Source organism: Blennius ocellaris, assembly GCF_963422515.1.
Source record: "Blennius ocellaris genome assembly, chromosome: 6".
In the NCBI taxonomy this organism is placed as follows: domain Eukaryota; kingdom Metazoa; phylum Chordata; class Actinopteri; order Blenniiformes; family Blenniidae; genus Blennius; species Blennius ocellaris.
The window spans coordinates 5,654,702-5,669,665 of record NC_137655.1 but is presented as its reverse complement, the minus strand read 5'-3'; the positions used below and the strand labels follow the sequence as shown (position 1 = coordinate 5,669,665).

Here is a 14,964-nt window from a genome sequence, read left to right as displayed (position 1 = left end):
CTGAATAATGTATAACTGAGAACAGATGGCCGTAAAGAGAGTTTATTAACATCGAATCTGGTGTTTTCAGTTTGAGAATAATGAATATGTGGTGGTATAAAGACCAAGCCTTTCAGGTCAGTAGTTTTACAGGGCTGTAAAAGTACAGATCCGGTTCCAAAGTGTCTTTCTTATCAGTGTGGGCACGCCCTGCTGTGACTCCAAGTATGACGGCGAGAGAGTAAACACAGGCATTTTATTTGACATTCTCCCAAGACTTCATCAATCCACTTGCTCTGGCTTCAGAAGCTTGTGAGGATTTGAGGTTTTTGAGGTTTTTCTTGTGAGAAAACAAAATATTACTAACCCAGATGTGTCCAAACTCTTAACTCTTCACGTCTGAATCTGACCAGCGTGTCGAAAAGCATTAGAATCAGTGAGGCTGAAACTGATTAACATCTAAAACCATTTCAAGTGAAAACGCATAGTTTTTTTTGTGTGTGTGTTTTTTGAGTCCAATATAATAATTTTACAGAGACGCCACGTTAAATCTAAAAACTGTATTCATCATGTCGGACAGCGACCAAACAAAGGCCAACTGTGTCTTTTTAAACATTTAAAAACATCAACAAATGTAAATTTTCTCCTGCAGTGTACGTGAGTTTTCTATTTTTGTTGTTGTTTTCTTTGCATCGTATCTCACAACATCTGAACCGACTGTTCATTTCTATCCACAAAAGCGAAATTAGCCGTGGCCTGTTTTTTGAGCCATTCTGCATTGGATTGACTTGGTGGAGGTTTACTGAGTCTAGTGGGTTTTGTTTTGTTCCAAATGTGTCTGGAAGACAAGTCCTTCTCTACGTGACCACGTCATTCCGCTCCCATCTGTTGTGTTGTTGCCTCACACGCGAGCCCTGGTGTTTTACGGCCCTCATTTGTTCGCCAAGCAGGCGCCTGACGGCTGTCGGTATTAAATCCTTTTGTTTGTCCTCTCCCCGGCTTCTGAACTCCCGACCCCGTAGCGTGAGATTTCATCCGACTCGTTTTGCTTTACGAGGCAAAGTGTTGCAACCCTGAGTCGACGCTGAGCCGGGATTGATGCAGTGCGTTATGGCAGTGTTTTTCAACTAGTGTTCCGCGAGATATAGTCAGGTGTGCCGTGGGAAATTATCCAATTTCACTTATTTTTAAAAGAACATTTACTCTCAGTCGTTGTCAGCCGTGAGAGCAGTTTGCAGAGTAACCGTGTATTAATACTACGGCGAGCGCCGCATAAGATTTGCTCTGAGTCAAGATTCTATTCTGCCAGCTGATCACCAGAGGGTTTTAATTTGTTATGAACACACGCAACTGGAACTTCACAACAGGATGGGACTCCACACAACACATTTCTCACTCATGGTTGCACACCAACATCCAACAAACCAAAACCAAACTAGAAGAAATAATTAACTATCTGAACCGAGGAACAAAAACACAACACAAGCACAAATCAACACACACAACAACCCCAACAATAACCCTCGATAACCTCCGGCAACACATAACCTGAACTCCCATCATGCCCTGCAGCGGCCAACTCCGTGATCGCTACAATACTCTTCGCCAATAGATGGCAGCACAGAACTTTGCCGGTGAAATCGAAACTGACAGACATCAGTCTGGTTAATCACCACCACCTGCGGCTGCTACCATCTTGTATCAAAGTACTGTGTCAGTGACAGTGATGGAGAAGTTTTTGAAAAGGAAGAATGTGAACCAGGATCTCAGCTCTTCATCCATCAGGTCCAGGTTTCACACTGAGTGAGTAAAAATTAAAAAAAAGAAATTGGGAAATACTTTTTTCTGTATTTATTTGATTCCTGTTGATAAAGCATTGATGAGAATGACTTTATATTGTTAATAGAGGATACAGAGTTTCACATTTTAACATTTTCGGGTGGTGGTGTGCCTCCAGATTTTTCCAAAGAAAAAAGTGTGCCTTGGCTCACAAAAGGTTGAAAAACACTGCGTTATGGCATCAACGTCGGGAGAGTTTCAGGCAGACGGACTGGACAAAGGAAGCTTTCAGCCTCATGATCGTCCTCGGATTTTCAGGAGAGATGCTCTTGTGTTGGAGGAGCTCCAGCAGTTATTGGTGAACAGAAAACCTGAAGTGAGCAGAAATCTTTAAAACTACAGGAGCTTATTTGTCCAACGGTTTATTAATAGAATGAAGCGATCTCAGGGTTTCCTCGGTTCCAGTGCAGCTTTACAGCCTCCACACTGTGGATCTCTTTAATCATGTGTGGGATAATTGGTTCTCATTTTTCTACAGGCAGCGGTGCTTGTAGAAAATTAACCTGACCCACATTACCGGAGCACCTGTGTCCTAGCAGACCGGACGGGACGCGAGCGAACGTGGGATCTGTGGTCACTTCTGTCCGTCGGAAGGGGAAATCCAACCTATTGCTTTAGTTTTAGCCAACCATAAGACCCCGAGAGTTAAAACGCTCTCTTGCGATGTACAAATGTACACACGGTGCGACATTTTGATAAAACAATAGCAGACCTGCTAACGGTCCCGATCTCACATGTTGCTTTTCTCATAATGTGAAATTGTTCTGGGTCCCATCAGGAGTATCGAGGCAAAAGAGAAAGTTCACACCGGTGAACTTTCTTATTGTTTCTTATTCTGTGTTGCTTGTTTTTATGAAAACTTTTGAGAAACTCACCAGTATAAACCTCCACATCTAACTGCATTTTCCATCTTTTTTTTTTTTTTTCCTCTCAAAGATAAACTGAGAAAAAAGCTGAAATTCCCCAAAAAACATTGTGTTAATCACAAACCACTTTTCAGGCTTTGACGGCAGATTTTGCCTTTTTTATTTTAAACCTTTTTCCCGCAACACAAAGCACACGTTTGGGCGAAAACCCCCGACGATCACAAGAAAGAACGTTTTCAACACTTGAGATTAGCTTCCCCCCCCCCCCCCCCCCGTTTTATTTGAAGCAAACAAAAAAAACCAAAAACAAATGGCATCCGATTAGGAATTAGACAGACATAAAGGGAACAGCGTGATCTCTAATCTTCAGTGTGTGTTGACAACATGTTTGCAGAGGTTAATCTGTCCACTGTTGTCGGGGGGGGGGGGGGGGGGTTGATGGTTTGTATATTTCTCACAGTCCGCAACCCTCTGATCCCTCCGCCCTTCGTTTACAAAAAACCCAGACGACTCGTAAACCGTGGCTCTGAGTCACTCTAAACGTTTTTAGACTTCAATAAAGCACTGAGGCGGCCTGTTTGGCTGAGGAGGCGACGGCACCCTGCCTCTCCCCGTTATGGCTTCAGAGCTCATTACTACTATTTTCTGACTTTTAACTGAGCAGGTTGATGGTGTGGCAGTTGGAGGTCCTCGTACACGAGAGATGCTCGATGTGTAGAGCGATCTGGAAGTTTAGCAGCTGTTTCCCTCAACCGGAAGCCAAACAAGGTTTTGTTTTGTTTTTTGTTTTTTGCAGGAAATTATATAAATACAGTAAATCATTCGGCTGACCGATGCAGAATATACGAGAGTGAAAATGAGCGAACTGTCACGTCTTGTTAATTCGGTAATGTGTACAATTGCTTTATTGTTTAGTTGTTTTTTTTTTAACAAAAAAGTCAGGAATGTTGCACAAATGTTAAACCACATCGACACTTACATCTTTAAGAAACAAGTGATTTTGAAACGTGCATGAAAAATCGACATGGACGCTTTCACTTGATACCGTGTGCATAAATATGAATGTAAACTCATTGCAGCCTTTAAAAACAACCTGTTGGTTTCACAATGAGGGAGTCAGAGACTCCTTCCTGCATCGCTCTATGATATTGAGAAGAGATTTGGGGTAAGTCACTGAAGGTCTGTAGCTAAAACCGAGCGCCGTTGGTAGAACTGACACGGTTTGAAACGAACAAATCTTAAACTGCGACGGGGAGACATTCATTAAGGACCGATGCGAAACCGACAAACGAACTCTGAGTCGGCAGTGTCTTCTGTTATACAGCAAAGACACAAACCCCGTTGACGCGACAACGTCTTTTCAAAGAGAGAGGGGCGCAGTAACTTTCGTAGCGTCCCGGGCGTCCGTCTACGTCCAATCACGAGAACGGACAACGGGCGTTTCCAAAAATGTCGTCAACGTAAACGGAGCCTCGGAGAAGCTTGGCGGTTTGCATGTTTGTGCTCTTGGTTCTCTCTGAAGAGTTAAATGGCAGTGTTTCTTAATCGGGCCGCCGTACGGGAACACGACGTCGACGGGATCGCCGCAACGGTTCAGTCTTTCGTGCTGCCGAGCGGGAGAAACGTTTTTCTTTTTTTGGGGGGGGGAAAAGTACGTGGATTCACTCCGGTGGCCTGGTTTCCCTTGTGGTTCAGAAACATCCGAGGGAAGAGATCCCGTCAGGGTTCTAAGACCTGCGGCCCCGGCGATGATCCCGGGAGGACAGGAAATGCTTCGTTTCGTACACATTATTTCCTGGATCCACTTTGCGGACGCTGCCGTTGGGACGGAGGTTTGCGGTCGGAGCTGCTTAATGGCGGAGCTGCTGCGTCTCCGGGGAGGCCATTAAGGAGTGGTCTTCACTTCCCTCGTCAGGCCGGGAGGAGTCAGACAGCCGGGTGCGCTTCTGGACCTGCTTTTTCCTTCTTGAAGCGACCCCTTCATCAAACGAGGGGGATCTATTAATACGTTCCAACGTCAGAGGAGACGGTATTGGCCCCGTCGTCGGTGCTCGGGATCGACTTTCACTGGCGTCGTGCTTCCAGGCAATATGTGACCAGGTTTCTTGTGAACCAGAGAGAGAGAGAGAGAGAGAGAGAGAGACGGGGGCGAACGGAGGTGGGCGTAGAAGGTGTAGATGTCTTCACCCTCAATCACACAAAGAAATGCTTTGGTTTACTTTGGAAGAGGGTTTTGGTTTTTTTTTTTAAGGTTCAAGCCAAGTTTAATCCAATCGGAAAGTAGGTCGACGCTGAATTACTGCCGGCTCATTCACACACACCTCCACATCCAGATCCCAACCCACCCCCCCGGGTGTTCCAAGGTCACGGCAGTCCCGGCTCTCGCCCCGGGCCTGCGCCCGCCTCACGGCACGTCGCACTCGATGTAGGGAATGTCGCCGTAGCGGCGGTCCACCTCCACCCACTGCTGCACGGCCCGGGCCACGATCTCCTCGGAGAGCCTCTGGGCGTAGTCCAGCAGCACCGGGTTGACCGAGTTCTCCACCGAGCCCGTCTCCGAGTGGACCAGGTAGGCCCTCTCGCCCCGCGCCCTCTTGCCCCTCCCCTCCCGTTTCTCCGTGGAGTTTGCATTGTGGCCGGCGGAGTCACCCCTCTTGGATTTGACACACCCCATGCTCCGCAGGATGTCGCATGGATTCACTTCACGACGGTCATCCGCTCCCGCTGGCGGCCGTGGCTGCTGGTCCGGGACCCGGGGGCGACATCACGGCGACGGTCACGACTCCGTCCTGCTCGCCGGCCCACCGCCGCGAGTCCTTCTCTCCTGAGCTGTGGAGAGACAGAGGAGTGGAAACAGAGAGAGAGAGAGAGAGAAAGGATTTCAGTGATTTATTTTCTTTCAGAGGCGGGTTAAAAATACCAGATGGCAGGGAATGAGGAAAGGATTGTGGACGATTTTCACGGTGGCTACGTGACCCGTGTCTCGGAGGTCGAGCCCCCCCCCCCCCCCCCCCATCTCTCAGCCTCACCTCGTCAGGGTCATTTCTAAACACACAGTGCTGCTCTGCACATCCTCTGTGTTGCTCCCTCGCCCCGCCACCACCCTCCTCCTCCTCCTCCTCCTCCTCCTCCTCCTCCCTACCTCACAGTGTTTTATGACTCAATCCCGCGCCCTATTTTGTATAGCTTGACACGGGGACGTCTGTCTCCGGCCCTGAGTGCACTGATGCTGTTCTGTTTGTAAGCCCGTGTCTCCCATCTGTTCCACTAACCGAGCCCGGCTAGCCTGATTCGCCGTGACGGCTCCCCGTTTCTGGGACTCCAGTGCCCCCCCCCCCAACATGTGCTTCATTCAGAAAGCTTCCAATCCCAAACAAACACCAGGGGCCATGAATGATTCATCCAGAGCAGAGTAAAGGAGCAAAACAGCGGTTAGAGGTGCAGGCAGCAACACAGCAAATCCCCTGACATCCACATCACATCCCTGGGCTTCCAAGGCTTGTCTGGACGTGATCGTGCAGCCAGAACTGTGAAAGCATCGGTCAGCCGGGCCACACACACCTGACAAAACTGAGTTGTCTGAACACAATGTGAGGAGCTCCTCTGTCCACCTGCTGCGAGGCTCCGCTTCCAGATCTGTGCAAAAGATGACACTTAATCTGAGCGTTTGCAGATTGGTGTTGTGATCCTGAGCAGCTCTACATACTTTCAACAGAGTGCCAAAGAAAGCTCTCCATTCCTCCAGGGGGGGAAAACCAAAAACTGAAATACAGAATTAAAAAAAAAAATCTAGCAACAGGGGGAAATAATCCAAGGTCGTTGAAGTGAGTAATAATCAGCACATCAATCTGATGCGGTCCCACTTCCTCCTGCTCCTCAAACAGCATCCGAACGATCCAACTTCAGGGTTTTATTTTCGGTCTGCAGCGCGTCAACAAGCACGAATGTCTTCCAAGTTGCTGCAGATTCTGCAGATCTGCCGACTAATATTCCAGCAGTGAGGGTTTGAGAACCTCTCCGAGGAGTGAGAGAAGGCGGACTTGCCTGCTGCCTCCTCCTCGGTCACAGACGAGCTGAGCTTCGCAGCGCGGAGACCGACGGAGGTCTGAGTCCGGCAACACGACGCTCCCAGGCGGATGCAAGCCGAGCTGCTACCCGGTGCAACACTGCCATCTGGCGGTCACTTTCAGAAACTACAGAGGATAAAATTGAGACTATAATCAAACAAAACATTAATTGAACATGTTTCTTGAATCTAAATACAATTTAACCAAACGTAGAAATCAATAAGTAATAAATAAAGCCAAGACTGAGCTGTGTTGATAATGTCAGACTATTAATGTCAAAAACTTGTGTGCAACCACATATGCACACTAGTACACATTATATACATATATATAGCCATATATAACCCTTATTGATGATCTATATAAATAATTACTTTTTTCACTAATGACAATATATTTACACAATATAAATAACCTATATATGAACATACCCACACCTATACACAGATTTTATAATCGTCCTTGTTCAAATTAAAATCAGGGGGGCCACGCAAAATAATAATCACCCTGCAGCTGCCTTCTCCTTAGACATTGCAAAGGCTTTTCACATGGGTTGAGTGTGTTTTTTGTTTTTTTTCCCCCCATTTACTAAGACGTTGGGCTTTACTAATAAATGTATCGTATATATAAATCTCCATCCCGAGGCTGCAGTGTTAATGAACAGTAGTCCCTGGCTGGACCAACTCAAAGCAGATGTTAAAAGATGAGCCTCTCTATTCCTTTCATTATTACTTAAAAGTGTGACTGGCAAGGGTTCCAACCTCAAGTCAACTTGGGAGTCCGATCTTAAAACTTTCATTTAACAGATGAAGAATGAAACGTTGTTCTGGAAGATCTATAAGAAATCATCCCCCTTTCAATGTGTAAGATTAAACAGGATGTACTCTTTCAAGGCTTTAGAGGGTGAAATTTAAATATAATGCTCATGTTTGCTCTAAAACTGCTCACCTTTTGTAGTTTTCCTTCATTTTGTACAAACACAAGAACCTTTTGATTGGTGGAGTGACGCGTCAATCAATAATCCACCTGTTGTGGATTCTGATGTGTTACCACGCGGTGGCGCTATCCCCTCATCTTTTCATTCCATGATCCTTTGCTGAAGGAGTTTCAACGGATATATATATATATTTTAATATTGATGTATTAACTGTGTATGATGACATGGCTCTATCTTTTTTTTTCTGAGGGGATGGAAGGTTGAAATATCTTTTCACAACCTGATGCAGAATTTGTAAAACGATTGTAACTTTCGTTTTTTTCCTGGACTGACACTTAAGAGCACAGCTGATGCGTTGTCACGCTATTCTAAAAAAAATAAAAACGTCTAAAATATGCTGAGCCTCATTTCCCGGTTTCAGTTTAATGATTATATTTTAATAATTTTTTTTCTGAACTGGGGGGGGGGGGGGATAATCACCTCACTCGCTCTGCGCCCCATGCAGTCACCCAGAGGAGAGAATTGATCCATCCCTGGACGCGCTCAGCACATGCCCACAGCCTCCAGCCAGATATGGTTTGACAGCGGGGGAAGAAAAAAAAAAAAAAAAAGGAAAAAAAAAAAACTTTTCATGTCAGTCGGTCAAAATTCATTGTTGCCTGTCCAGCCAATCATAGTTTTTGACGACACAAAAGAGGCTAAAGTTGGAGTATAAAAAGGTGCGCGCGAATAAAGTATGATGCCTATCAGTGTGGGGACATTAATCCAAGCCCAGTCCAGACGCGCATCAGGTCCAGCTCTCACCATAAGGGATCGCCTCCTTTGCTTCTTCTCTTCTCTTTTTAAAAACAAAAACAAAACAAAGCTCCAAACCACACACCTGAGCGACAATGCATGTGTCTCAGATCGTGCTGTATCTCAGCCTGCTGATCGTTCTGGGTCCGGGCGCTCTGAGTGACCACGAGACGCACCAGCAGCCCTCCGCCACCAGCGCGGCGGACACGGAGCAGTGCGCGACCTGCGAGGTCCGGCAGCAGATCAAAACCATGCGCCTGAACGCCATAAAGTCGCAGATCCTGAGCAAGCTGCGGATGAAGGAAGCCCCCAACATCAGCCGCGACGTGGTGAAGCAGCTCATGCCCAAAGCGCCGCCGCTGCAGCAGCTCCTCGACCAGTACGACGTGCTGGGAGACGACAACAAGGATGTGGTGATGGAGGACGACGACGAGCACGCCACCACGGAGACGATCATGATGATGGCCATGGAACGTGAGTTTGACTTTTCTTCGTGTGTGTGTGTGTGTGCAGGTGTGTGAGCGCGAGCTCGGCTGTGCCCGTGGATGTGGGTTTTTTTACGCACGGAGCGGAGCGCATGAGACACGTTATAAAGGGGTTAAAATTTGACATTACAAATCTGTATCTTTCCCATCAGATTGTGATGTTTGAAGTGGAAATGTATTAACATTTTAAAGTGGGTTTGTTTTCTGTTTGTTTGTTTGTTTGTGAGTATAGCATGCGGGAGACTGTGCGCCTTTTTTTTTTTGCCATTACGCACGTTTCGTCGTTGTTTATGTACATTTGATTTTCGATGCATTTTATTCGTCCCACGCCATCAGTAAACACCTTCTCCTCCTCCTCGTTTTCTCCTCTCTGCAGCCGAGGCCATCGTGCGCGTGGACGGGGAACCCAAGTGCTGCTACTTCTCCTTCACCCAGAAGTTCCAAGCCAACCGCATCGTGCGCGCGCAGCTCTGGGTGCATCTGCGCTCGTCGGACGAGCCGACCACCGTGTTCCTGCAGATCTCCCGCCTCACGCCGGTCACGGACGGCAGCAGGCACACGGGGATCCGCTCGCTGAAGATCGACGTGAACGCCGGCGTCAGCTCCTGGCAGAGTATAGACGTCAAGCAAGTGCTGAGCGTGTGGCTGCGGCAGCCGGAGACCAACTGGGGCATCGGGATCAACGCCTTCGACTCGAGGGGGAACGACTTGGCCGTGACCTCCGCAGAGCCGGGAGAGGAAGGACTGGTGAGGTTCATCTTTACCTTGCAATCGAACAGATAAGTTGCACGTTTCACGGCAGTTTAAATCAATAAGAGAACGTGTATCATTGTGATTGCACGAGTGGAAACTGGTTTTTACTTCAGTCTTTTCCTCTTTGTTCAAAATCAATGAATTTCCCGTATCAGTGAATAACCTGTAAACCACCCGCTCCCCAACTGTGCCACTGCGGAGGATTCTCTGTACGGTACAACGTGTTCGATATTTAGCTTTTAAGAGGTTTTACTGTGTACAGAGGCTTTGCAGGATCGGCAGGTGGTTAAACATTCCTGCTCTGCAGATATAAAAGACTTCTGAAGGCTGTTAATCAACACAGACTCCATGTCGGCGCACACCTGCATTTGGACCCATGCCCGGTCCCCAAGAACCTCAAATCTTATTGCTGGATTACATAAAAGTTCACCTGCTCCACATTCCTTACAGTATTCTGTGTGACTGTGCAAATCAGAGTAATTGCCCGCATGCACAAACACACTGCCGCTATCACGCGGCTCAGATTGTTTGGCTCCGGGACAATTAGAATACTTTTGACAGCTGTGTGTAACCAACCATCAGATGATTCGATTTCTCTACAACTCAAAGTTTCATAATATTACCGTCTGCCGTGTTTGAAAAGTGACAGCCAGGGAGCGGCGGGTTGAAAAGGAGGAAAAGCTTGCAAGCTCTTCGGGCAAAAGACGGAAAAAAAACAACCTTTTGAAGGTTTGAAGGTGTTCACACGCGGCCCCTCTTGTTTTGTTTTTTTTTTTCCCAGCAACCCTTCATGGAGGTGAAGATCTCCGAGGGGCCAAAGCGCACCAGGAGGGACTCGGGCCTGGACTGCGACGAGAACTCCCCGGAGTCCCGGTGCTGCCGCTACCCGCTCACGGTGGACTTTGAGGACTTTGGCTGGGACTGGATTATTGCCCCGAAGCGCTACAAGGCCAACTACTGCTCCGGCGAGTGCGAGTACATGCACCTGCAGAAGTACCCGCACACCCACCTGGTGAACAAGGCCAACCCCAGGGGGTCCGCGGGCCCCTGCTGTACCCCCACCAAGATGTCGCCCATCAACATGCTCTACTTCAACCGCAAAGAGCAGATCATCTACGGCAAGATCCCGTCCATGGTGGTCGACCGGTGCGGATGCTCTTGAGTAGGGACGGAGACCCCGTCTCCCCACACACACACACACATATACACACACACTCACCCACACACACACACACACCCTGCCTGACTTCAGACTGTTTGACATCCAGCAGTTCACCAGCGCTTTCCTGCAGAACACAGTGCAATAGAAGCAGAGTAGAAGCCACAACCTCCCGCAGGGCAGCGCTTCCACAACCTGCAGGGCTCTTCCTTCTACACACACACATACACCTACACACACACACACACACACACACACACACACACACGGAAGTGAATGTACACAGACAAAAAAAAAAAGAAAAACAACAACCCCAAAAACTTAAAACATGTTCTTCCTTTCTCTCAGTGTCCATTTATACACACACATCCACTCCACTCGTAGCCAACGTACTCTCTATTACACTTTTTGCTATTTTGTGATAATCATTGCATGAGTTCTGTTTCCAGAGAGAAACCAGGAATCCTCAAGGACTTTTTGTTTTTTGTTTTTTGTTTTTTGTTTTTTAATAAGGGCTTGGTAAAGAAAGAAAAAAAAAAAAATAGACCACAGCTGGAGACTCATTGGAGTGATACTTCACACTGTTTCCACACTTTGTAAGGAGAAACGAGTATAACCACGTCGACTAATCTTGTACATTTACTTTCCCTTTGTTTTTGTTTTTTGTTTGTTTTTATTTTGTTCTTATTTTGTCAGAGGTGATGAGTTTTCAATGTTCCAGCAGGGTGAAAGTACCACTTTACCACAGTCTCCATACACTCTTGCCATTCAATAAACACACACACACACACACGCTGGAGCCCCCCCCCCCCTCCGGCGCTCCGTCCCAATCCTCACCAACCCAACATGATACAGCCTGAGCTGCCCGATACACTTGAAAAATATTCTGATTGTAAAATTTCACCTTACTGGACGGAAGGACTTGAACTGAAGGCACGACGAACGCAGCCTACCAATGAAAACGTGTTTGAGACGGAGAGGAGGAGAAATGTCGACATCACGCCGAAGCTCTGTCTGACAAACCACACAGTTTGCACTATGGCACACCAATGGGACGAATTGGTTGCTTAAAAAAAAGTTGTAAAAACTGATTTTGATATATGTTTGCTAATTTGTATTGTATGCCATTGTTTCCATTAGGAGTTGCCTTTCTAAGCCACTGTTGGTAAATGTATAAAGGAAAAAAAAAAAGAAAAGGAAAAAAAAAACCCACACAACCTAGCCAGATAAAAGGTGTAATACAGCAACTCTATATACTTGTTTTAACGAATAAAGTTTCTAGCTTGTTTGTTGCGTCCTGTTTTTTTGTGCATTACGCACAGTGAACCGGTTCGTTCTAATAATGCGCTGTCATGGATCGCCGAAGTGGCATTACAGTAGATTTAATCGGTGTGTGTGTGTGTGTGTGTGTGTGTGTGTGTGTGTGTGTGTGTGTGTGTGTGTGTGTGTGTGTGTGTGTGTGTGTGTGTGTGTGTGTGTGTGCATTGTGCTGACTCACAGATCACGTCCAAATCCTGATGTGACGACGGGCTGACCTGTGAGGTCACAGCCCCGCTTCACACCTCAGCAGCTGAGAATGTTTATGTCTTCAGCACATGGTGTAAACCAAGAAGCCACTTTGTGTGTGTGTGTGTGTGTGTGTGTGTGTGTGTGTGTGTGTGTGTGTGTGTGGAGGTGCAGAAAACGAACACCAAGCACACACTCCAGCTCCAGTCTACCTGACTCTGACCACACCTGCACAGTCGCTGCCACCAGAATCCGCTCGCACCCGTTCTTTCCCCCCCGACGCCGCTGTTTTTCCAGTCTAATGAGGGGACGTTGAACTCGGCGGCGCTCTGACAGCGTGACGGCCTCGCCGATGGCCCGACTTCCGCCCCCGGGTAAGAGAGGGCCGAGTGGAGCGCCGCCCGCGAGAGCCTACTTCCTCTCCCCCCCGCCGAGAGCTGGAAAAGTGCCACAAGGTCAGAGTGGATCCGCCGAAGCTTCTGCTCCCCTGCTCGGCTTCGCAGCCGCACGGGACAGAGTCACAGGGAAAGAGCTGTAAATCACCGTCCGCTCCCGAGGGCAGAAGGCACATTTTAATACCAAATCTAAATTTGATTGATGATTTCAGGTGGAGCAGAGGCGGATAGCGGCAATTTACAGTCAGTGCTGTTTGCAATGCGACTAATCATGCACACTTTTTAAAGAAAAAATAACTATTGAAGGGTGTAAAGATACACAGATGCCTGTTATTCCTGCTTTCAGGATTCTCCAGAGCCAAAGTCTCGGCCTTACGGCCACGTCCGCTATGAGGGGGGCGTCGGTTCACCGTCTGTCGGAACAGAACCCGAGCAACTCATTTCACTCCTATTTCTATTTTGTAAATAGTGGGAAGATGGAACATGTGAGTTCCCTTGAAGCTGAATGCTTTAGAGCGAAAGCTGTAAGTTTGAAATCGAAAACAACACCAGGTCGATGACGCGAAGCATGAGTTTGCAATAAGTAGTGGACCAGAGAGAAAAGAAAATAGGAATTTCAATATGTACAGCAAACAACATCACTAAAATTCTCAGAAATCTCTGTATGCGCAGATCCAATCATATTCGGTGTTTAAATTCACTGCTGTGGTTCAGGATCTACACACAGTCCATGGGTGAAGTTATTTCTGCAATGTATTTTGTATAAGCCGTCGTGATGACAAATAAATCTAGCGTGTTCCGTGATCTGATCCTTCAAAACGCTGCGATTCAGACCATCACTTCTTTAAAAACACAACTTTCTCGTTCCAGAAAAAGAGAGAGAGAGAGAGAGAGAGAGAAAAAAACCAAAACAATGTTAAAACACATTCTGCACGTGTTCTGACAGCATGACTCCGTTGCGAAATAACCAGGATGCTGACTACACCTGCAACTCTCCTGGAAGAATTTGACATGAAACCAGGAGGGAAGGTCAAACCAGCCGTTATCGGAAGGAGTGAACACAAGAAGGAAACACACAATCACACCATTAATTACCCAACCACCAAATTTAACCACTTCCTCTTCAGTGTCGCCGTGTCGAGTTGAACATCTGGCTTATACTGCATCTGGTACACATCATTGCTTTTCCATTGCTATTGTCAAAACCAAAGTGTATTGTTCAAACACAACCCAATTATTCTGTTTTAGTAAATTGCTTGGTAGTCCCACATGGAAAGAACCTATACGAGGATATATGCGCCTATATGAAACCTATAAGCAGTTTATTTGCACATATATGCGTATATATGCCACATATAGGCAAAATTGAGGTGCATTTATGTGAATATACAGGCCATATAGGTCTCCTGTACTGCTTCTTTATTTCCACATATATAGAGCCCATATCTCACTTTGGCAAATGTCACCTATATGTTCTTCTTGCATAATTGTTTTATAGTTAGTTCTTAGTTATTGCCTTGATCCTGTATGACAGTTGCCAAAGTGAGATATGGGCTAAATATATATATATGTGGAAATAAAGAAGCAGTACAGGAGACCTATATGGCCTGTATATGGCCACATATATGCACCTTAATTTTGCCTATATGTGGCATATATACGCATATATGCAGCATCTATATGCATATAAACTGCTGATAGGTTTCATATATGCGCATATATCCTCGTATAGGTTCTTTCCATGTGGGTTTTTCCGCCAGGAAGTTTCATTTAAATTGACCTCATGTTGAGATTATAGTCATTTTCAGTCATGATTGTTGGGTTTTGTGAAAACGTAGACATTTTTATCAGGTGTACTCTGAGACATGACAAAAAAAACGACTTTAAAGGTTGAATATAAAGGTCACGTTGGTACTAGTTTCACCGCTCTGGCCCACTCAGGATGACATTGACCCCCTGAGCTCCAGCTGAAATCAGCTCCTTGTGACTCTGTTGAGCGGAAGCTGTGATGCACGACATGCACATCTTTGTTATTCATGCTTCCACGGCGTTCCCCCGACGTCGGTGAGTCAAAAACGCGGTGCCGCCATCCCGCGGCGGCGCGAGCTGATGGGATTGACGGTTGGTGGCGCTCCGCTCCACCTCTGACCCGCGGTACCTGAGCGTCGGGGAGCGGAGCAGCA

General features: G+C 46.8%; 2 protein-coding genes across 2 annotated transcripts; one reads left to right on the top strand and one right to left on the bottom strand.

Annotated features, from left to right (window-relative positions):
* Window positions 1-5,088: 5,088 nt before the first annotated feature.
* Window positions 5,089-6,640, bottom strand: akap19 (A-kinase anchoring protein 19; the record flags this gene model as incomplete). Its single annotated transcript, XM_080498660.1, has 2 exons — window positions 6,246-6,640; window positions 5,089-5,513 (listed from the first exon to the last, which is right to left on the bottom strand). Exon 2 carries the CDS (start codon window positions 5,356-5,358, stop codon window positions 5,089-5,091), a length of 270 nt encoding a protein of 89 aa, XP_080354786.1. The 5' UTR covers window positions 5,359-5,513; window positions 6,246-6,640.
* A 1,812-nt stretch (window positions 6,641-8,452) lies between these two features.
* mstnb (myostatin b) lies at window positions 8,453-12,128 on the top strand. Its single transcript, XM_080497575.1, has 3 exons — window positions 8,453-8,957; window positions 9,345-9,715; window positions 10,503-12,128. Exons 1-3 carry the CDS (start codon window positions 8,579-8,581, stop codon window positions 10,881-10,883), a joined length of 1,131 nt encoding a protein of 376 aa, XP_080353701.1. The 5' UTR covers window positions 8,453-8,578; the 3' UTR covers window positions 10,884-12,128.
* Window positions 12,129-14,964: the final 2,836 nt, after the last annotated feature.